General features: G+C 39.4%; 2 protein-coding genes across 3 annotated transcripts in view; one reads left to right on the top strand and one right to left on the bottom strand.

Annotated features, from left to right (window-relative positions):
- The window catches only part of LOC139140399 (organic solute transporter subunit alpha-like), a 75,881-nt gene extending 66,038 nt beyond the window's left edge, over positions 1 to 9,843 (bottom strand). Inside the window, exon 1 of the mRNA XM_070709618.1 lies at positions 9,731 to 9,843. The gene's annotated coding sequence lies outside the window, so the exon portion shown is untranslated. The remainder of the gene's footprint in view (positions 1 to 9,730) is intronic.
- Positions 371 to 22,480, top strand: LOC139140400 (organic solute transporter subunit alpha-like). 2 transcript variants are annotated; one of them, XM_070709624.1, is made up of 8 exons: positions 371 to 629; positions 10,494 to 10,579; positions 15,135 to 15,289; positions 15,826 to 15,899; positions 17,031 to 17,189; positions 17,552 to 17,663; positions 19,170 to 19,422; positions 19,935 to 22,480. In XM_070709624.1, the coding sequence occupies exons 2-8, from the start codon at positions 10,522 to 10,524 to the stop codon at positions 20,207 to 20,209; spliced, it is 1,086 nt and encodes a 361-aa protein (XP_070565725.1). In that variant the 5' UTR covers positions 371 to 629; positions 10,494 to 10,521; the 3' UTR covers positions 20,210 to 22,480. The 2 variants fall into 2 exon arrangements, with proteins under 2 accessions (XP_070565725.1, XP_070565724.1); XM_070709623.1 differs by lacking the exon at positions 371 to 629 and having other exon boundaries at positions 10,354 to 10,579.
- The last annotated feature ends 1,567 nt before the right edge of the window (positions 22,481 to 24,047 follow it).

Raw genomic sequence — 24,047 nt, 5'->3', positions numbered from 1 at the left:
TAGGTTGGCACGGGGGGAGGGGGACATAGAGAGTAATAATGCATGTTTCTTGCTGGAAACAGCACTGTCAATTTAAACTTGAACTTGACCATCTTGCGCGTAGGATGTTTCATATTCCCACCTCTACTATGCTTTTTTTCTACGGCCATTTTTATATAAATTGGAGGCACTTTTTCGGTGGAAATATCTCATAAGCGTCACAACTCCGATCCCTAACTAAAAACAGGATCATGAAATGAGTCGACAAACATCGTCGTAACTTACTTTAGACACTTGACCTGGTAAACTGGGCCAATAATTCCAGGCTCGTACTTTTCGACTAGGCTACACAACTATTTCTAAAGGTCAAGAAATTGTGCAGTAAGTTAGGGGGACTTATTTAAGACAGGTACACGAACCGGTACATGGCATGCAACACGTTATGGCAACGAAAGTGTCGGTTATATTTGCTTTACAAGTCAATGGTAATAAATAAGTCAACCTTATAATAAGTTATAGTTTTAAAATTTCGGCTGAGTACTTAAGCCATACTTTGCAACACTGAGCTTACTTTACGAGGTTGCAGCGCTCGGATATCGCCATTTGTGCACACTCTCACCAAGATCTGATATCGAATGCCAGCGTTGAAGGTAAGGCAGCTCTTGTTTTCGTGCTTGTGCATCTGTAACCTTCGTGGTTCATTCCCATGGCGGTAGACATGGTAGAGCACTAGTACATGAATCCGTTGGCAGGCTTACACACGTAGAATTTTGGTTTCAACGGTCCATTTACGAGGAAGATCGCCGAGAAACCCGATGTGGTGAAGGAACGAGCACTACTCTCGCCCGATGCAGACGATTTGAAACATTTGCGCGAGTGCAATATTTCCCATCGGTTACTACAGTAATGGCGGACAACCAATTTGAGAGGTAGCGAGTCTCCACGGCTACAGCACGCCTCTAACATTTTTCTTTAAGAAACGTGCAGGAGCTCAACACATGGCAAACATGGCGCGTCAAATTCTGTCGAAAGTGTTGTTTTTTTACTTTGCCCCTGTGCGCCCTCAAAGTGAAAGGTTTAGGCACCTCGGTAGGGAAGGTTATCAGTAAACATTCATAAAAAGTACTTAAGACTCTCCATACATCAAACGGCCAATATAAGAATAAACGCCAAGGCGCTAGAACCGAACAAGACTGAACGACAGTCGTCAATGACAATGGAACAACGTATACTGTCGATTGCACGGAATCGTTACGCCTACTTTCATAGGTGAACGCGTATTCTCTCCTTTCTTTTATGAACGTAGCCACAAATTAAATGCACAGTGTCAAATGTGATAAGTCTTATCACCATTATTCTGTATTACAAATATCATATAAGCTTTTGTTTGTGTGTTTAAGTTGTGGAGGTTAGGACTTGCACATTAGATATTGCACTGGGTGTTTTAGCGTATGGAAACACCCGCCCTGGTTTCACACCTCTAATGCACCGATGCAGAAAAACACTGATGGTGATTTCTTCAACACTTCATTGTGAACAGACCCGTTCAGCATGTTTGTATACTTTCAATTTACAGTATTTGAAACATCATTGCCCTCTACATGCAAATGCTTTCAATTTTCTCGAGAAACGTCTCTCTCCCTCCTTCCCACCCACCCTCCCTCCCTCCCCCCCTCTCCTCTCTCTCTCTCTCTCTCTCTCTCTCTCTCTCTCTCTCTCTCTCTCTCTCTCTCTCTCTCTCTCTCTCTCTGGCGTCCCCGCTCCATTTCGAGATAGAAATATAATTTCTTTCAACAACGCAAAGTTATGACTAAACAGTTTCCCACCTTTTCTTGATAAAATCTCTATGTATTCTGGTTAGTGGATGCCTGTGGCCTTCGTGTAATTGACAGTCATTCATGATGAAACAGTTTTGGCTAACCATAGGTATGATCTCTCAAACCCCTGAGGAACTCACGTGGAGAAAACGACATCAACCCAATCTATGCCACCTCTTACCTCAGTTGAAGGCTAAAATTGCCATAAATTTAAATAGGCCCATGGGGCGTTTAAATTTTTAAGAAGACAGGAAGGTCTCTACCACTTAATTCGAAGTATTAGTCCCTACCAGTCTTGCGCTTATCTATGCATGTGATTGCTTCAGTATTTTGTGTCTGTAAATAATTCATGAACGTCGAAAGAGCGAAGCCCTGTCGTCATGTGTTTTCACGTCTGTATTTCTAGGCCTCGTCATTTATGTCAATCTTTACATTCACGGTGTATCGGTTCAACGCGGTGACGATAACTTACTGAGCTGTCCTGCATTGCAAGAATATGTAATGTGTGATATAAATGTTAGCTGTTTAATGGTACAGTTGCTGTCGGTTATTTTGAGGACTCGAAGTGAAGGAGAATCAGAAGGCAAACAGAAAACAGTTAGCAAAGTGTAAGACGCGACTAGAAACATCTGACATCGCGTAAATGAAAACGTGTCAATTCGCGAGGAGGCCAACAGACTACAACTTTTGCTTTGAAATATGCTACTGTTCGGTCAAAACGGGTAGCGCACATCTCCGAGCCGCGACACGGCCAAAATCTTGCTTAGTTTCATGACATTTCGTAAGCTATCATCAAACTGCAGACCTGACAGATGAAGAACTCAAGATTGGCTGTACATTGGATCAGTATCTGTCGTGGACGGGGCCATAGCGGGCGGTTCGGTCGATGGTCGTGACCATGGGAAATCCAAGTTGATTTCACATAAGGCATTGTGAAGACGCGTCACGGTTTACGAATGTCGCATATCTCACTATCTATACAGATAGCGGTAGATTTTAATCAGCAAGTGAACTAGTTTAATATGGCTTTCTTTTCTCCGCGGGCAAAAAAAAACACTTTCAACGGCTAAGAGTCTTGACTTCCATATCGTACCGAAGAAAAAAAACCGCTTTGCCAAAGCCAAGCCGGTAGCAACGCGCGTCTTCTGAGCAACACAGACACATATCATACATCGCATAAATCTCAATAAATACTTAAGAGCAAATACCGCAATAAATATTCGACGTCATCGATAGTTTGCACAATAAATTGTCGTAAATATAGCAACAAACAAATTCAAAAGTACATTGGAAAATAATTGGCTCATTAGTCTGTAAATTAGTCCGACCGTACCGATTCACTTGCAATAATTTCTAGGCAAACTATTTCAGCCAAATATGCACACGATTGGTGTCTCAAAGGGCCGGCGGAGGGTATTGAGACAGATACAGAATATTGGGATAGGGTACGTATAAGTGGTATTGTGTAGATTGAGGGATTAGTTCAGTGAAACACAACCCTAACATTTTCATGAAAACAGCTTTGATGATTGTACTGATTATTCAGATGTCAACTCCTTTCCTATTTGTTTTATATTATTATACGAACAAGCTGTGCTCAGTAATGTAGACCGCGCCTCGGGGACTGATATTCGGACTCTCAAATTTTAGCAATTCTTTTCTGATATACCACTTGTGCTACTTGTGATATACCACTTTTCACCGGCTTGGTTTTTCGAAATTCGAAAATTTCATTTATCTCCATAGAGTTAACAAGGGATGGCGGCCATTTTGAATTTTGAATATTAGTAAATCTTGGGTTATTTGTTTCTCTAGTACCAAAATTTGCACGGTGACCCCGATTTTTATTTTTTACTAAAGAGATTTGTTGAAAGATCCCTTAAGGAAAGTTTGAGCAAAAGTTTAAGTCTTTCACTTTCGAGACACATACTACCTTAATTTATGTTTCCAGATGCTTTCACAATGAATATTTATCGAAAATCACATGGTAAGGATTTCAAAAGTTGTGGAGTCACATGGAAGCAAACCCATCGTCCATATATTTTAATGTATACTGAGATATGTAAAGTTGACTTTCAGAGTTAGAGCGCGATGGACGGTATGTAGCGTTTAAGCAAATTTTGATGGGAGCTTGGTCGTTGAGAGTTTCGTGTACTGGAAATTTTTGTTGCAAGATTTTTAATAAGTCTGTGTTGAACGGGTAACCAATAGAGATGGTCTGATTCACTGCAACATGTAACAATTCTAGCGGTCGTTCTTTTGAGCACGCTGAAGGAGGCAAATGAGACAAATGCAAAATCTAGGAAGTCCATCCAGTTATGCATTGCAGTAGTCCAGCTTAGAAGGCAACACTGCTTGTTATAATTCCCTACAAATTTCTTAAAAAATGGCACATACAACTGCAACACACCTCATCAAAAGTCTCTGTCGTGATTTGTCATTTTATGGTCATGTGGATGGCGTCACTATGGCGTTGATACAAACCACTTACCAGTTAAAAGCTTTGAAACTGTTAACCGATCGGATAAGAGTTTGGACAACTATTGCCCGAATATGTTCCCGAGCTACTCATGCGCACATTTTGTAAAAAGTCGACGAAGATGGCGTGGTGTGGTCTGCAACCGAGTGAGGGCCTAAAAATTCTCAATTTAACATTAAGGAAATGGATGAAGTATATCACAAAACACATATTAGCTGACCATATTCGGGTTGCAGCATACGTTTGTTTCCACTTTAGCCTGTTTCCCAGGTCTATATCTGTTTTAATTGTTTTGTGTGTTTTGGGGCGATTCTCAGCAAACATCGGTACTACAGTATTCTTCAATGGTATGCAGAGGTGTAGGCCGAACTAGTTGACCTGTGGTTTTTGATGACAGAAAATTAGTCTCAAGTGCGATCTTTAGGTGAAGCGGTTTTTATCTTTCAAATTCCAGTCTGCTCTTATTGGCTCTAAAGTAAATATATTTAGCAAATACTGTGTCAGTCTTGACATACCCACCAAATCCAGAGTCGACAACATTGTTATGAGAAACATTTTGCAAATTGATATCGGACTGCGATTTTTTTAACAGAGCCGGCCCACCATAACTATCATAGGTAATAGTTGCTTAAGCAGAACGCGCCTCGGGGCCAGATATTCGGACTCTCAAATTTCTACAATTCTTTTCTGATAGACCACTTGTAGGGGCTCATTTTAAAGCTCTTGGAGAAAGAAAATCTTCAACGGCTTAGATTTTCGAAAATCTAAAATGTAATTTTCCCCAATAGAGTTAACAAAGGGATGGCGGCCATTTTGAATTTCAAATGTCGCAAAATGTTGGGTGATTTGTTTCGCTAGCTAAGTACCAAACTTTACCCGGTGACGCCTGATTTTAATTGTTGACTTGGTAAGAGAATGGTTGAACGTTTCATTTATGGAATTTTTCGCAAAAAAGTTTAAGTCTCTCACGCCAACTATCTAAAACAGTAAAGTACGCTGTCGTGTTGGTATAGGTGAATACAGAATGGTCAATTTACCAAATGACTTAATTTGCATTGGTGTTATTTCATGGAGGAGGCATGCAGTGTCCAGATTGCATAATGACCGCCAGATCCGGGATCATCGTACTCTGAGACATTGCATGTATCTGTGCATGTAGACATACATTTGCATTTGCAAGGGTAACACAAAGCAGTTCAGAACTCGCAATAAATAAAACAAGATGAGATAACATTAGTCAATAAACAACACTGTCACAACATCGAGAAAACTAGCAGATATTGGAGCCCTTAAAGGGCCAGCGCATTCTACACATGTACTGGCTGAGTTGATCAGCTGAATACTGAGTATTTCAACATGCTTTGGGGAGTAGCAAAAGAAAATGTGGTTGACATTAAGAACAAAAATAGTGAAAAAATGCTCAAAAGTTACAGCTGTTGGCATTTGAAGTAGCCAATATTCCGACACTTAGTTCTACCCGGCGCTTTCTTCTTACTTTTTCCAGGAATCTTTTCAGTATTCTAGAATACTTCAAGGATAAAAATCACAGGGGTAACCGGACAATCTTGTATGGAGCTGCTGGTTTTTTGTCATTCAAAATGGCTACCATCCATATGTCAACTCTAAGGGAAGAAAATTATCGCGTTCCTTGAAAATAAGACAGCGGACTTTTAATATCTCAGTGAGAGCAGATGAATCCGCTCAAATGAAAAACTAGCAAAGAGTTGTCAATTTTTTTAGAATCTGACATCCTATCCAAGAGGAGTACTATGCATTTTAGCGAACATGCACCATATGGAAGGCAGTGAGCGGGCTGGCATGGCGTGACTGTATTCTCACATTCCTGGCCGCTGGGAGTGCGGGATCGACAGTGTGGGAAAAATCGATCCCACACTCTCAGAAACCGTCCCACACTCTGCAGTAAATATTACACGAGCTCTGATTGGATGATAAACAGTCTGTTTTATTCCACGCGCAAAATGTTATCCAATGGCACGACGAGTAACACATGGACTAGAACTACAAAGTAAGCAGGTCAAAGTACAGTGGCAGACGACAGAGTTGTCACGATTTTTGATAATATTGTACGAGTCCAATATGAATTTAACGCATTTTGTGGTCATGTGAGAAAAAGAATCTCACACACCAAGGACCTGGGATCAGATTTCTCACACTCGTTGGGGATATTTTGTCTCACACTCGCCTGCGGCTCGTGTGAGACAAAATATCCCCAACTCGTGTGAGAAATCTGATCCCAGGTCCTTGGGGGTGTGAGATTCTATTAATCTCAGTTGTTCAGTATAAGTCCTGTAGTCGAAACCATCGGTTATATGACATTGCGGTCGTAGTTTATAATATATCAAACGTCTTTGACAATATGGAGTGCTGGCGGTAGTGGGGCTGATGGTGTGGTACCAGCCTGTGCGGTGTGAACGGACGCAACAATATATGAAAACGACACTTAATTATATGGTTTATGCAGTTGACAAATTTATCTGTCTTATGCTGGCAGTTTCCACGTGAAAGCAATTTAGCGACTCTAAGGGATGGACGATTAGTTTGGAAGCTCGAACTGAAACTGACAATGAGGTCATTTAAAGCAAATTCTTTGTTTGCCGTCCTTGGATTTTTGAAAAACCTACCTGCCAGCCAGGGAAAAAAAACAAACACAGACAGAAAACACAAGTGTATTAACATATGCTCAAGTTTTATTTGGTTTCCTTGGGAAAAATAATTTTATTTGTGATAGTGTTAACATTGTGTTTGTTTTATTAATTTTCTCTGAAAACCTACCAGCTCGCAGACGGCAAACAAAGAAATGTATTTTACGCGCCTAAGCAATGAACGAATTCATGGATAATTTGAATGATTCGCTTGTGACTTTTCTGTAGGCGGCCTGTGGTGTGTATCGTCTTTATATTGCCTTCACACCTTTCAGTTGTGCTTCGATCATTTCATTGTACCGATACCAACTTAAATTGTGCCATCTTAACAGCAACCACAAAATCATTGTGTTACGGTGTATCTGAAATTTACAATGTGAACATAAAGTGGTATTATAATCATAGCGAGTACAGTTCTTGATGACTTTTGGTCTACAGATTTCATAGAAACCTAACTCGTGTAAACGCACGCCAATTCAGGACAGCAATTTCTTAAATGCCCGACGAGTAGACTTGTATCATCTACGTACGTCTGTTGACGAAATCACACTTTGACGCGGCCCAGAAAGATATTTTTAAAAAAGTTCAAGCAATCCGGCGGTTTCAGGCGTCACGGCAAAGTGTTTACGCTCAGGTCTCGCAGATATATGTATTTGCTTGATGGATGATTTGACCAGCCACCGGCAGCCCCGATAACCCTTGTGGTAAAAAAAGTAAATCAGCGATATTGTACGTTCAGGGACGATAATGCCAATAAAAACTAGGACAAGTAACGTAATTAAATCTGGACTCTTTGGCGGCCATGATATTAATGATTCATGAGTGACATACGTTCACTGCCATTACATATACCAACTGACCAACAACATTGGAAATCATGTACATTAAGGTAGCTTGCGCCTCGGGGACAGATACTCGGACGCTTTAAGTTTTCAATACTTCTCTAGTTTACCACTTTCTGGGGCTCATTTTGAAGCTCTAGGAGTGAATACAGTTTCCACCAGGACAAATAGTGAAGGACACAACATGAACACTCAATAATAAATCTCGTGACGATGGGGTTCGGTCGTGTTCGTCTCTACAGTGTGGTCAAATCGACTCAAAGATTGTCAATTCAAGTCGCTAAAGCTCTGACGGCTTCAGCCGCGTTATTTCTTCAGAATTGTTCCCTTTCCATCGGTTTAGTTTACTTTAAGCATCAATCGTTTAGTACCTGTAAGAATGGTCAAAGTTTGTAGCTGGGAAGAGCAATAAACATCATATTGAATTGACAGTAAGTTATGCAGTGAATTTTACTGTAAGCCAATAATTCAAAATTTTATATGCATCAGGTGATTTTTTGTCGTTCGCCTATTGTCAACGACCAAAGTGATAAAACTTACAATTCCATGCAATGTTCCAGTCAGACGTTGTGGAGCCACATGTTTTATGTACCCTACTTCATGCAGGTGTTGGGTGAAAGGTTTTGCTCGGTCGATGATGTATATAATATTGTGTACATTTTTCAGCGCCTTTGGGAGCTTTAACTCAATACAGTAACGGTGAGGACGCCCTAAGTTTTTTTTCAAGTGAATTTTCATGTTCCTAGATTTCTTCCAGTTTCTAACTCAGAAACGTAATGACAGTCGGTTTCAACAAAGCTACTTGCAGATGCCGTGAAGTAATTTTTACTCCAAGTCAGGTCATTCTGTCAGCGCAGAGAGAAATTTCTGGGAAAATTATAGCAGATAGTCTCCGTGTCATGAGGAAGACCCCTGCTAACAACCACTCCCCAATAATCATGGATAAGTACGGAAGACTGTATCAAACGACAAAAATCAACGACGGTCACCAAAAATCCTGAAATAAAGTAGACGATCTCTTCTCGAGGAATATTACGAACAAACAAACAAGTAACCCGCCAAGACCACAGTTTGTCGAATACGTGAACAAATATTTCAAACTTGCAACAGTGGCCATAGGGCACGCGTACTTTATTTTAAACATTTACCGAGTCAAGTGGATTTTTTTTTCTCATTGTAAAAAGAAGTCAAGAAGCATTCATTTTGGGTCTTGTTTACATTTTATGTTCAAGAGACAAACGGCGGTGATAACGGGTTAAAAATAGACGGAGAAGAGTTGCTGAACACTTGAAGTACTATTTTTATCACAAGCGTCGCAAACAGGCCACTTGATGACAGGCGATTCGTAAAAGAATGTTTGCCCAAAAAATTACGATATAAATCCCATTTCACCGGTTCAATTAAAGAGAGGCCACCGCAGATACATGGCAGTGTGACCTTGCCAGGACATCGCCCTCCGCGGCCGCCTACTCAAATTGTCTCGTAAATTGATGGAGACGATGACAACGCGGTCACATTGCATGTGTTTGTCATTACCGACGGAGGTATAAAAACATTGACTTGACCAATTGGTTTTTTTTTGGTATATGGCATATAAATAGGTGTTGACAGTTTTGTTTCGATAGGTTTGTGAGCTGTGAGTCGAGATAGCCGAGCAATTCAACGGCCTTGGTTTTATTGACATTTCTGAGGCGAGAGACGTACATATCCTGCAAACTGACACGCTCTTGCTATCGCCCCATTCTCACTCATAAAAAACCCCGAGGAATATGGCTGTATACCAGGCAGAGAACAGTGCGCATGGAAACATGATCGCGTTGCCATCAATGCGACAATCTTATTGCATCAGTTAGGAATTAAAGTCAGACTCAGGACACTCTGCAAAATTACATGTTTACCTATATAAATACTGACTTTCGCGAAAGAGTACGGACAGAAAGAAACACGTACCGTGGAGCTCCAACCAAACACTGCTCGAGTTTCATGCTTTCCCGTTCTGCAGCTCTGGAAAGATTGCAGCAGGTCCGGAAGACTTTGGTAGTAATAGTCAACTGAAATAGAATAGGAAACTACTGAGAACAGATCAAAGCTTAGCCAAGAAATAGACAAAGACAGATTTGCCGTCACGACCCCGATGACCCAAAGCTTTGTTGATAATTTGTCTTCCTTAAAACACCCCACAGCGAGGCACGGTTAAAAGCTGCAGAGAAGCCATTTATAATCAAAAGCGATGCAGTTATCTCAAAACGCCCGTCAGAATTTTTGACGAAAACCTTGGCGTAAAGTGTTTATCTCCTTCAGCAAACGCAAACACACTCATGCATGATTACAGTTGTATGAGACGGACTTTGTAAATTTTGGTTGCTCCAAGGACATAGGTTCTGTGAGTATTTTGAAGCATGTTTATTTTAATAGTCCGTTTTTTATTGCTTTCTGGGCCGATCGCATCGGTCGCGGGTTATTGGGATATAAAACTTTGCCTTGTATCACAACGCGCAGCGCCAGTACCAAGAGCGACTCAGCTACCGAAAAAACATATTTCTCATCCCTGAGTAATTTTCGTGGACGCCTTCAAAGCGCGCTGATCTTTGGACTGGCCGTCCTGCCTGGGTCACGGTTCGACCACGTGCCATAAATCGATGCAGTTTCACAATAGTTGGGCGTTTTGGTCACCGGTCATATAAAACCCGATGATGCTTTCTATGTATTTCAGAGTTGAGACCCGACAACCCCGACTCGACATGGCTGACAACGATTCGTGTGGAGAGAGCATCCCGTACTCGCACGAAGTGTTGGAAAGTAAGTAAAATTTAAATCATTGCCGAGGGCCATTTCAGATTTTATGGGCCATGCTACAAAAGTTTAAAATTATTAAACAAAAGTTATGAAGAGAGTGTGGAGGCCAGCATTTAGAATGAAGCGCTCTGTCTCACGAATAAAAATTGCATTATTTCTTCTCTAGTCCTATTCAACTATAAGAGCTTAACAAAATACCTTAGCACAAGAAAAACTGGTTACATACCCATCGAATATATGTCCTAGGTTAGATCACAGACAAATAGAAACTGTTCCTTCTATTTGTCTGTGGTTAGATTCCTATTGTTACCTTTATCCATTCAATCTTTAACAAATCTATGGAAATCAAGGGGAGTAATACCCAGTGCCTGAAAGTTTACAATGCTGTTTTTTCGTTCATTCGCTGTGTAAAGATTACAGTCACACTGCCTTGTTTCAGTACCCAAGGCAAAAAGCATTTTGATGTCCTGAATTAATTTCTCCTAAGAAGGACAAATCGCCGGGGGAATATTTTCGACGGGCCATAATGATTCATGGCATGTCAATTATAACGCCATCATCGCCCAGCTCAATACGTTTTTTTCGGAGTAATAGCATTCTCGCTAATCGCGAGAAAATGGTGATGAGAATACGAGTTTGTGATATTCGTTCCAAATCGTGATTTTTTTTAAAGTTCACATTTGATTTATTGATTTAACCCTGTGCATAAGACGTCATCGACTGACCTTTTGTCGACAAGTTGAAGAGGCATATCGCTGAATATATTTAACAGAAAGAGAACTGTTCTGTTGAATTTCAAATTCAGCCAAAAAAACTAAGGATTGCAATTATGTGAATTAGATGAGTTCAAACACAGCAATAGGTGAACCACGTCAGATAACATGCCCCATTATGATGGAGTTGATAGATCTCAGCACACACGCCGACAGTGTCACAGACATGGATACAAACACAGTCAAAGAGGAAGTAGGCAATGCCGCAATCGAGATGGCGATGAGTTGGCTGCTGGAGATTTTGATAATGACAGTGGCAGTGGCAGTGACATTGGTTTGGGTGAAATATAGCGAACTGAGAGATGGCCATGAGTTGGCTGCTGGAGATTTTGATATTGACAGTGGCAGTGAGAGTGGTTGGGGTGAAATGTAGCGAACTGAGAGAAAACAGACAACTGCCACTCTCATGAATGTTTTAATAGCGGCATTGGTTTCATGGGGACAATCACCAAACTCTGGTTTATTTGAAATGTAATTCAGTACTGTTGCTTTTTCCTGCTTTGTGATACACCAAGACTTGCTTCAAATTGTCAGAATCACTTCCATTGCTTTCCTTGTCTGCGACATGAAACCTACAATGAGTGATTGTTTTGTTTGTTTGGAGACATCGGAGTCCCCGACTAAACACAACTTGACTTCTGTGTTTTGCAAGTACCGATTTTTACATTCATTTGATTTCGCCAATTTGAAAGCTACTTTTAATTTTTATGTCAGTACTGGCTTTTTCACCTTTGTGTTTCATAATTCATCCACTAAAGCAGTCATGCTGTTTGAGAATATGAATAAGCATCCTGTTTATGTGTCCTTGTCCTTGTCTTCGAGAACAGAAGATATTTGTCAGCATTTATCTCTCTCAGAACGGTACCTTGACGATTTAGCCAGCGTAAGCCAACGTATGAAAAATTTGGCGAATACGCTGGGCGTACGTCGAATACTATGAAAGCCCATGAGGTAAATTTTTTTTGAGAAAAAAAAAATTATTATGCTTTCATAGAAAACGTCTTGGGTAAGTTTTGTATAAGTTGAGAGCACGCTTAAGTACGCTGATATACGTCGTAGTACGCCGAGGTCGTTGAAAACTTTTGTGCATGCACAAAACTTTTCGACGTATGCCAGCGTATGGCTCATACGTCCCGCACACTCGGGCCATAAGTTGTAGCATAGTCCCTCTAGAGGGACTGTGGTTGTAGGTAGGTTAAGCGCTCGTTGCCACGCCTTACTTGTAAGTTACTCGTAAGACAAAATGCGTCAAGATAATTGTCTAGCGTACCAAAAACGTATTTTTTAACCTATGAGTATTTGTTATGAATACGCTATGTATACGCCCAAATTTGAAAAATAAATCGTTACTTCAGCAAGTCAGCGTTTTAAAGAAAGTTTGATACGTCGGCATCTGCTTGCTAAATCGTCAAGGTGTGACAGGGCCCTTTGGGAAGCTGAACTTGGTTAAAATTTTTCAAAATTGCCTCACAAGAGGGGGCATACCCTCCCTTAGATAGCAGATGATGTCTCTTTAACAACACGTGCATATTTTCAGCAACTGTCTTTGAGCAGATTGTACCCAAATGCATCAACAATAGAAGATTTTTAAAAAAATGTCGTGCAAGGTGTGAACACCTCTTTTACACTCGTTCCTCAAGCCCGTCAACATCTTTACCGTGCCCTGTTCTCCGCCTATTATGTACAATTCTCCCCCTGGAAAAAAAACAACTAGAGAAAAACAGTTACTCTGATTACGCATGTGCAACTTTATCGTTTCTTGAATTTCACAACATGAGAGCTTTATGTGTTTTCTGGTGGAGTAGCCCTCTGCCCGACACAGTCATGCAGACAGATTTTGTGCTACCAAGAATTTCGAAAATGACATAAAACGGCAGTTTCTGTTTGGTATTTCAAGACATGAAAATCGATCACGCAAAAACTTTACCGCGGGGAAAGATATTGTCTGTTTCAATGCCACCGTTTTTCACATTCACTCACAAACAAACACCAAATGTTCGAATGTAAAGATAAAAAAATTCTTTGATAATTCCATGGCTGATATATTAACTGTGAAATACACAAGCGCATCGCTATCGTGGTCTTTGTGCTTCTGCCTTGATTGTATATTGCAGACTTAGTGACTGGCTTATGTTTGACAAATACGGAATAAACGGAGACCTTTTTTGGGTTAAATTCGCAAGATGTCAATGTCCTTCTTAATTTGAACAAGTGTAGAGTGACGAGGAATTAACCTAAAAAACACACCTGTGACCCGATTCTCACTTATGTCCTGTTCCTGTACCTTCGCAGTTGAGGAATGGTGCTCATACTTTTTCCTGCTCGAGGTTTTTGAGACCGAAGCCATCGACCCCTGACAGTGATTTTAACTAATTCAACAGCATAACGACGGAAGTACTCCAAAGTATTAACCTCAGTTTAATTTTGTTCGTTTATTCAAACAAGAACGTCTGCAGGATTTTATTCGGGAACTGACATTGCGACAAATTTTAGACTTATCTGAAGACTTGTTTTTCATAAATATTCAATCACAGATGTCGAAATCTCACAATCATACATCTTTCAAGGACTATTATAATAATTTCTGAATTCTTTTTTTAATCCCTACATATCATGGACATCAATCTCAATTTCACTATATGTTATTTTTTTATAGCTTTCATTTACCTCAACTGGGCCAGAAGTGCCCTTTATATCTTGGCGCCCAAGAACCATTGTTTTGTGGGGTTAGCCAGACAGTTTTATTGCCATAGGCCAAAGCGTATGATTAATCCAGCATTATTTGTCACGATCTGTCATATTTGCTCAAGGCATTTTCTAATACGTGTTCAGTCACATCGCCAACATGAGGCCGAAAATTATTTGAACAAACGAATACTAAACATATCTTACCAACGTCATATCATGTCATAAATTCCTGGGATGATGGACAGGTGGGCAGAAGGGACTGCTGTACGAGTCATCGGCAGTGACGGTTGCCATGCTACAAGTTTTATTTATCAAATGCGGATTTGCTTTTTTACATCTTCTCATACAGTGAATATTACATTGTTTGGGATGTTTGTTATGACAAAAACACAATTATAACAGATGTTTTGGAGTAATTGTGATAAATTATAACACATGTCGATCTCATACCATCAAGTGAACTACATGATGACTTCCAATATCGATATTGTAGCCGATATTTAATCGTATGAACAAATATAGAAAATATTCCCATGCGCTAAACATGTGTATGATCTTGTCAACGCAGATGTGGCATCATGGGAGTATCAAGTGATGGGTTTACAATCTCGTTTACATTTATGCATATATGCCGTAAACGGTAGACCCACCGGCCTACACACACATATAAAGATAGATAGATAGATAGATAGATAGATAGATAGATAGATAGATAGATAGATAGATAGATAGATAGATAGATAGATAGATAGATAGATAGATAGGTAGGTCGATCGATAGATAGAAACATAGAAACATAGATACATACACACTTGCATACTTACAACATACATACATACACACATAAATACTTAGTATATACATATATACATACAAACATACATACATACATACATACATACATACATACATACATACATACATACATACATACATACATACATACATACATACATACATACATACATACATGAAAAGAAATGCGAGAGAAGAATACAAACACTGTGTGATGATCAATCTGCCTCAACCTCTTGCTCAGTTGAAATGATATTACTTTTCAAAACGGTTCACTGAAGTTTCTTCTCTCTTGCTTGCAGGTGCATCAACAGCTCAGATAGTCCTCTTAGTCATCACTCCAATCCTAGCGTTCACCACAACCGTTTTATTCATTGAATCTACCTACTACATCTTCAAGAACATCTCCATCAAAGTGCGGAGAAACCGAATGATATGGTTGGTCGGAGTTTACCCCGTGAGTACATCATGAGTGTTGACGCGTTTTTTTATTCAATCGGATGACATTTCCCAACCAATTTAGTAAAAGAACATTTCCTTGACCTAAGCAGTAATACTGAGTAGACAGATCGGTCCTGTATGCGTCTCTGCAAACTCCAACCCAAACCACGCTGTTTGTGGAGACCATACAAGACTAATTTTTTCCAAGTCTACAAAACTCAACTGCGCATATGATTGTAACCAGGTGACAGTTGGCAATTTCGGTATATAGTCTTAATACTTCGTGCTAATGTCATCTTCTGCTGACTGTACTTTAAGTAGCAACTTCCAGAAAATAGTCTTTATTTCAGTTTGGATCCAAATTCATTTTATCATAACTTTGCTTTTAAAACAGCTCGGTAGTTCGATAGTTTTCAGATACAAATTAATGCTACATTGTTGCAACAGATGTAATCTAATGGAATTTTTTTCGCTTCCTTCCTCCCTCTAAATCGCCTCTCCCCTTTTTCTCCCTCTTTCTACCTCTCCTCTCACTCAAACTGAACTTCATAGGTTTACAGCGTGACATCGTGCGTTGGGCTATTCATTCCCCGATCAGCCATGTTGACCAATTTCACAGCCTCAATGTGAGTAAAAACAGAAATTTTACTATAGTCAATCCAATCGATGCATCGAGCAATCTGGCTATACCACTTTTAGGCATTATATGCCTAATTATGTACTGTACTACCGTTTAAAATATTTCAATTTTGAAATAAGGAGACTTATGGCATTATGCTGAAAGTAATCCAATTGTTCATAGTGATAATTTCGCAAATTAAGAGCCCCAGACGTTGACCATCTTAATAGGAATTCATATTTACAGTCGAAACACCGAACAACTAATGATATCTCCAAAAACAGAATAGAGTGCAAGTTTGGGAGACTTATGGCATTATGCTGAAAGTAATCCAATTGTTCATATGATAATTTCGCAAATTAAGAGCCCCAGACGTTGACCATCTCAATAGGAATTCATACTTAAGTCGAAACACCGAAAAACTAATGATATCTCCAAAAACAGAATAGAGTGCAAGTTTGAAATAAGGAGACTTATGGCATTATGCTGAAAGTAATCCAATTGTTCATAGTGATAATTTCGCAAATTAAGAGCCCCAGACGTTGACCATCTTAATAGGAATTCATATTTACAGTCGAAACACCGAACAACTAATGATATCTCCAAAAACAGAATAGAGTGCAAGTTTGTGTGGTATTGGTATAGAAAGGTGGTGCGTTGATTATTTTACTTTTGTACCGAAGTCATGTACGATCGAAATCACAAGACCATAAAAACTGCCAAGTATGCAGACTTGATTCCAAATGCAATGATTGAACAATTTCGTTTCTTTGTTTGTTGTGACTGGTTTAAACTGACTTAAACTTTTGCTCAAACTTTCCTCAAACAAACTTTCAACCATTGTCTTTCAAAATCAATAACAAAAATTTAGGGTCACCGTGCAATTTTCGGTACTGCGAAACAAATTACCGAATATTTACCGATATTTGGAATTTGAAATGACCTCCATCTCTGTGTTAACTCTATAGGAAATTTTATTTCGAAAAACTTTTGACTGAAAATTTTTCCAACCCAAAGAGCTTTAAAATGAACCCCCACAAGTGGTAGATGAGAACAGAATTGAAAAATGTCAGAGTCCGAATATCTGTCCCCGAGGTGCATTCTATCTTAAATTTTGTCCACGTTTGGTATGTTGTAGATATCTGTCGATAACTCTGTACATGTTCTTGATGTTGGTGATTGAGTACTATGGCAGCACAGAAGAAATGCATAGAGCTCTGGATGGCAAGCTCATCAACGTCAACACATTACCAGTCATGTGTTGTTGCGTGTGTTTGCCAACCATCAACCTCGGCAAGTAAGTCCCCATTCTGTGTTGTAAATTTCTAGATACGGTGATTTGAGTTCCAACATGCACGGGGACTAGAAATCAATTTTCTTTTATAATCCTGTTTGAGTATTTCTGTTCAATCTTGTCATCCCGAGGTCTTCAGATGTTCGCCAAAGTGTTCTACGAAGTTAGATTTATATTTGATGACAAGGATTTCACTACACATGCTGTTTGTATGTTTTGCCAGGGCAGTGAGACACTTTGGACAGAGGCGTTATGAAGCCGTTGGGTTTCAGTGCTTGTTTATTCTATTTTTATTGCAGGATTATCAAAAGAATAAGCTATATAAAATTATTGATTAATATTAATTATTGTCCGTACTTTCCCAGGCATTCAAGCCCATGGATAAAACGACTTGTCTTGCAGAACGCCATTTTACGGCCCACCATACTGTTCATCGCAGTGGTGCTTTGGGTGGACGGCCGCTACCAACCTGGAAAAGTTAGTGTTATTGTATTTATTTATTTGTAGTCATCGTTATTTCTTGGCGTGTCATACAGAAATTTAATATTTGTGTCATTGACAGATTGAATCTTGCCTCCTTCTCAAGAACGGGGCGCCGGACTGGATTGGATCAGAAAAAAACCCGTTGTTTGAAAAGGTTCCTTACTTCTGCTTGATTACAAAGGTTCCTCAATCGCTGTCCAACATACCAGTATAGCTGTGACTGTTCAGGATATTTTCACTATTTTTTTAATGGCAACTGCAGTGCTGAGATACACAGTATTCGGCTTGTTAACTATGCTTGTTTACCGCATTTCTGTTGTTGAAATTAAGTGAATTCTTGTCCGGACTAGAATTCAAGCCTAAACAATAACAGTGTATTCTATAGGTAAGGCCAAAAAAATAAACTGTGCCGTTCCGATAACATGGTTTTCAAAAATAGGGTAGGTAGGTCGGCAGGAATTTTTTCCAGAATATTTTTATTTTGCATTTTTCAGGGGTTCAGGGCGGTCAAACACTGGCCACAACATTTCCAGAAAAATGTATCATACATATAAAAGGAAATAAAAACATAAAAGACATCCTCGTTCGAGCAAAAATCAAATGCCAAGTAACGAACGCGTGATTTTACGTTTTTTTCTTTCTTTTTTTAACTTCCGTGTTTACATAGCTCTAAAAAATTTAGGGTCGGCAGGTAAAAAAATAGGGTAGGTCGGATTATCGGAACAGCATATCTTTTTGTTCGACCTCATCGCTATCTTGGCAAAGTGTGTATAGTAGGTATTTTAACATGCCTATACGGGAGTAGAACAAAAACTTGTGGTTGACACGTGAAAAAAATGATGAAAAAAATTGTGAAAAGTTACAGCTACTGGCTCTTGAAGATACGCAAAAAGCCGTTAAAGTTTAGGTATCCATTCTCACCTGTTCAAACATAGACAGTATAGAGGGCGAGTACACCCTGTACTGTCTTTGGTTCAAAGAACTAACAAGGGCAGACTGCGTCCACTACCTTTCAACGACAAAACAACTGACGTGATGTCAATTAATAAAACACAGTGACTTTAATTCCATCTAGTATCATACGGATTCAGATGTGCAAACTTTATAATCCAGAAGGTTGTGTTATATGAAGTTTTTATGGTATAGTTCTACTAAAAATCGACATCTTATAAAGTCTTTCGGCATTTTTTCAAAGTTCGATATAATAGCAGATGGTACAATGTGCGGCATACAGCACGAGCCCCCAGACGACGATGGAGCGAATTGTACCCGAATCGAATGTATGCCCGCCTGCGAAAGGGGTTATTGTTATTATTATTATATCAACTTGGAATTTTACTGATTCCTGGCAAAAATAAAAAAGGCAAGCCCAGCTCCTGTCGTTTTTCAACGAAGAATTTTAGTAGTTACTTTTTCTCGTAGACTTTGTATAAAACTGTTTTGTATTAAACGAGTTATTGGTAAACTGATTGTTTCCCTATTCGCTTATTTTACATTCAGGTCGGAGCCAACGAGCCATTCCTGTGGCTGAGTGCAATTTCCATTATATCTACCATCACTGCTATGCAGGGAATAGGTATTATACACACGGCTTCCAGGGAACCACTGAAAAATTACAAGATCACCTTCAAGTTCATGACCATCCAGATGACCCTGATCTTCGGCAATATTCAATTTGGAGTGCTGAACATTATCTCCAACCTCGGCGCCATTCCCTGCCAGGACCCCTTCGATAATACAGCTAGAGTCTACAGTAAGTTTAAGTTCTATCATGTGTAATTTCGACATACTTTCGCCGTTCTGTTCTGGAAATCAAGCACATCAGCTTCTCCAAAGGTATGTTGAACCGCAAAACATCAACTCTTCATTGAGAACGATATGCGATATTCTTGCTGACATGTGAAAACTAGTTCGGACTAAAATCCAGTTGTTGACAAAATTAAACATTAAAGATGGACAGTTACACACACAGGCTGAAATGGCGAATTGAACACCATGCAGGCACTTTAAAATTCAATATGATTTTGAAATTAGCACATAGAAGTCCTTAAAATGTGCAAAATGAACAAAATACTTGAAAATACCACAAGTTACTGCAAATGGAACGTTAAATTGTAGACAAGTATACCCTTTGTTATCTTCAGTAGTTGCCATATATTTGTAATTTAGCTCCAGTCAAGGCTCTGACCTTAATTGACCTGAATTTCTTAAGATGAGTCTGATGCATTAAAAATATTTAAAAACTGTCTGATTTTTTTGTTGCAGATATTTATAATACATTTGTCATCTTCGAGTTCTTCTTCATCGGCATCCTGTCGCGGATTCTGTTCCGCACTCGGAGAATGGGTAACTTGCAGCAAGGCCACGGGTCGGGGCAGACCAGCAAAGACTTGGAAGCCGCCAATGAGCTCAACAAGTACGAAGTGAAGGAAAAGCCGTACAGTATGGCCGACTCGGCGAGTGAAGTGGACAGCAACGACAACAAGGGCGTGGCGAACAATGGGTATAACCAGTCGGACTCGACAAAGTCGCATTGTTGAACTACAGAGACGTTGAAAGCCTTGTCTTGATTTGCAATCAGCGACATCCACAAAATCAACGGTCAATATCTTGACTATGTTGACACCGTTGAAATTATGCGACCGTTGGCGCTCGATTTCTTGTTAGATCTAAAACATATAATGTAGCTACCTTCAAATCCACCAATTTAAATCAAAGTTGAAGGGAAAACAAACCTATATTCATAGTTGAATGAGGAATGACTCATATTTGGAATTGGGACTGGATTAAAGAGCACCCTTCGATGAAAGCGGCTCTAATATGCTTGAACTAAACTGGGGTCTTACCGCTACACAAAGATCCAACACAGTTTTAAGTCTTGCATCTGTGATTAAATTTGATGGAGTTTGCAGCCAAAGAAGAACAAAAGAGATTCGTAGAAGAAACGAATTTTATGCATTCATCACATCGTGCATATTTGAACACACAACACACAAAATATTCACATATAAATATATGTATGCATGTATTGGCTTATATATACGTACTAGCCTCAAATGCATGCATGCACGCATGCACACACGCACGCGCACACACTCATACACTCATACATACATACATACATACATACATACATACATACATACATACATACATACATACATACATACATACATACATACATACATACATACATACATACATACATACATACATACATACATACATACATACATACATACATACATACATACATACATACATACATACATACATACATACATACACACATACACACGTACATTATTTAAAAAAACGTAGAGAATCAAGATTGGTACTAGTCTTGTATATATTAGTTAAAGTGTTAAATCAATGTCATTATTTAGATTTTCTTTGACTTCTGTAAACACATATCATATAATTTGTAATTCTTTGATATGCAAATATATATGCACACAAAGACATTCAAAAGTATATACTTTCATAAGTGATCATGGAAATGGTGCTGTCAAATTTCTTTAAAGATTCTGTGCTTTTCTTTCCGAAGCACCTGACATCACTTCTCCTTACTACATGGGAAGTCGGTATGTCTTTCTTTCATCGATTTGACTGTGTGTCTTGTCTTGTATGTGAGTTTGTTACCCATTGTTTGACACCTGAATTTGTAAACATCCCTCTTCATATGACTGTGACTCTGGGATAATGTATAGGTATGACTGATTGTTTTAGATCCTAGGACTGTATCATCATGTAACTTAACATTTAGATAAAAGTATGATACAATAATGACATTGCGATGATGATTTCAATTAAGACCATATACTGTACATTTTATGTGCTAGAGACCCGTGCAAATTAAGGATGAACATACCAATTTTGTGAATCTTTGGATCAGATGACGTGAAAGGTTTCACGTCTATATCGTTTCATGTGTAAACTTTTCACCTGAGGACATGCCATTATTGAAGTGTAGGAAGTAGAACTTCGTCTAACAGGCTCGGATTAATGCTCATAACAATACATTGATTTGTTTTGTATTTTTCGTTCAGCTTTACATGTATTTCGTTAAGTCTAGAACAATAATCCGTACTGTCATTGTGGCTCGGAGCCTTCAACCCCAAGTAGATGGTGCATGGTTAACGTCGTGTTATCGCCATCGCTTGACTCACGGAGCCTGTGCAGACCAAATGTCTCTCTGCCGTCTTTATGGAGAGACAACGAGTCCCCTCAGCGTGGTCTTGACTAGACCACAGAGTAAGATACACAGTCTATGTTACTCTGTGACTAGACTTTAAGTTTTACCATACAGTGCATTGGCACAAATCACAGCATAATCAAGTTCGAAATAAAATCAATAACGTAAGAAAACCTTTTAATATTGAAATGAAGAATGCACTTTTCTGAATCGTCTGGCAATTGAGATAGGATCTAGTCTTGCATGGCGAAAGTCCATCACCCAAGCTGAAGATGTTCTTTGCTCAGGTCAGCATCAGCATCAGATTCATTACGTCTGTTGTCATATTGCATTACTTTGTCCATGACAGGTAACTGGATATCTTTTTCCACTTATTCCATTTCTGACGAGGGGGATATCCCATCGTCGCGTCCATGACAAGAATCAGATGTCTAGTCCGTTGAATTCAATTTACTACTTTGCGTAGAAGAATTTTCTCGTTGTTGTATTGTTGAGGCTGTCATTGTTTTTACAAAAGATATCTATACAAATTCAAATAAAGTGTACTGCATTTAACGACACGTGGTTGTAAATTTGGTAATAAATGTTGTGTGTCCGTCGTGTCTGTAAATTGTTACATCCCGTATAATGTTCTACTTCTGTCTTTCTGGTCGTGCCAAACTTTGCAAACGATTTTCACCCAAAATGGTTCATCTGATTACCGTAATTTTGCAAGTAAATGTGATAATTTTCAAATTGAGAAAAAATCAAGTTTAACCACACCCAAACAGGAAGCTCTTTTCTGCGTGGCGGCACATCACTGTCAACATACTCGAATATCCATATCTATCAACCATTAAAGTTAAAAGAATCTCCAGCCAGTAGACAAGTACGCAATCATCAATTGATCAGGGATCGGATGGGCAACACCCTGAAATCTTTTCTAAACTGTCATATACACGTGTACAACACGTGGCTGTCTTGACTAATTGATGAAAACATACCGGCCCTAACAGGAAATCATTGCTTTGATAAGTGCGGTTTGCTTCAGCAAGGCCGGGGGAGTTGATGAAATCCCACTAACATATAAGAGGCGGCCGCAAAATCTTTTTTTAACAACCGTCTTGCATATTGTTAAATAGGACGTACTAGAAGAGTTAGTTATCACCAATTTTCGCGAGGAATAGGACTGTTCGTGGTGACGATTTGACATTCTCCTACTTGAGTATCATCAATATTACCATCATGAGCACCACCCGTGAGCAGACAACAAATTGTGATCTCCCCTCTCTCTCTCTCTCTCTCTCTCTCTCTCTCTCTCTCTCTCTCTCTCCTGCTTGCGGGTTGGATCCCGGTGAGGAGGCAAAGTTGGGATATTGTTAAATGACGTCACGTCTTACTTGTGACTTGTCAACTCAGTAGTAGGTGTGATGAGGACGATATCGCGATGAATTTTCCACAGGCAATTATGGTATGTGTGTGTATTTGTCCAAAATACTTATTCTTGAGTTCAGAGGGCATAGATCAACATTCACAACAGGTTCATCACGTATCTATGTCACGTTATTGATCACAGCATCTGTATACTTAGATGTCTGTATTGGATAACCGCTAACACAAAAAGATATTTTAGATTAATCATACATAACAACGTATGGTAAGATGTTGACGATTGATGGTTTCTTGAACCGGTGGTTTTAGAGCCAATATCGATTTTTCCGTTCAGTTATTGTCTCAAGAGAGGTTTTGAGAATTAACCCAGCTCAAAAACGAAAAGAACGGTGTTTTATGTACTTGGTATATTTGCCCAGAGATCCGCTATTTTCGTTGTTAATTCAGAAAATAACTGTTTCGAAGATGGACTGGCGACTCCAGTTAACAATTTTAGCTTTCAGACAGACAGGCAGTCATGTCAACGTACCTCGGACGAACAACGTACCGTTAGGGTTACAAGTACGTGTTTGTGTTTTAAGCAATAAAATTAATGTCATCACGGGTCATCTTGCCAGTGTCTCGATTTGCAATGCACAATTTTGCATGTCAAGGCGATCCACGGTGTGACAATGCGTCACCAGTCCTAGCAGGGCGTGTTCATGTTCGTGCGCGTTTAAGGTAGAATGCGCCTCGTGGAATGATATTTAGACTCAAAATTTTATAATACTTTTCTGTTCTACTACTTGTGGAGGCTCATTTTGAAGGTTTTG

Source organism: Ptychodera flava, chromosome 9, assembly GCF_041260155.1.
Source record: "Ptychodera flava strain L36383 chromosome 9, AS_Pfla_20210202, whole genome shotgun sequence".
In the NCBI taxonomy this organism is placed as follows: Eukaryota; Metazoa; Hemichordata; class Enteropneusta; family Ptychoderidae; genus Ptychodera; species Ptychodera flava.
This window is presented reverse-complemented; position numbering and strand designations above follow the sequence as displayed.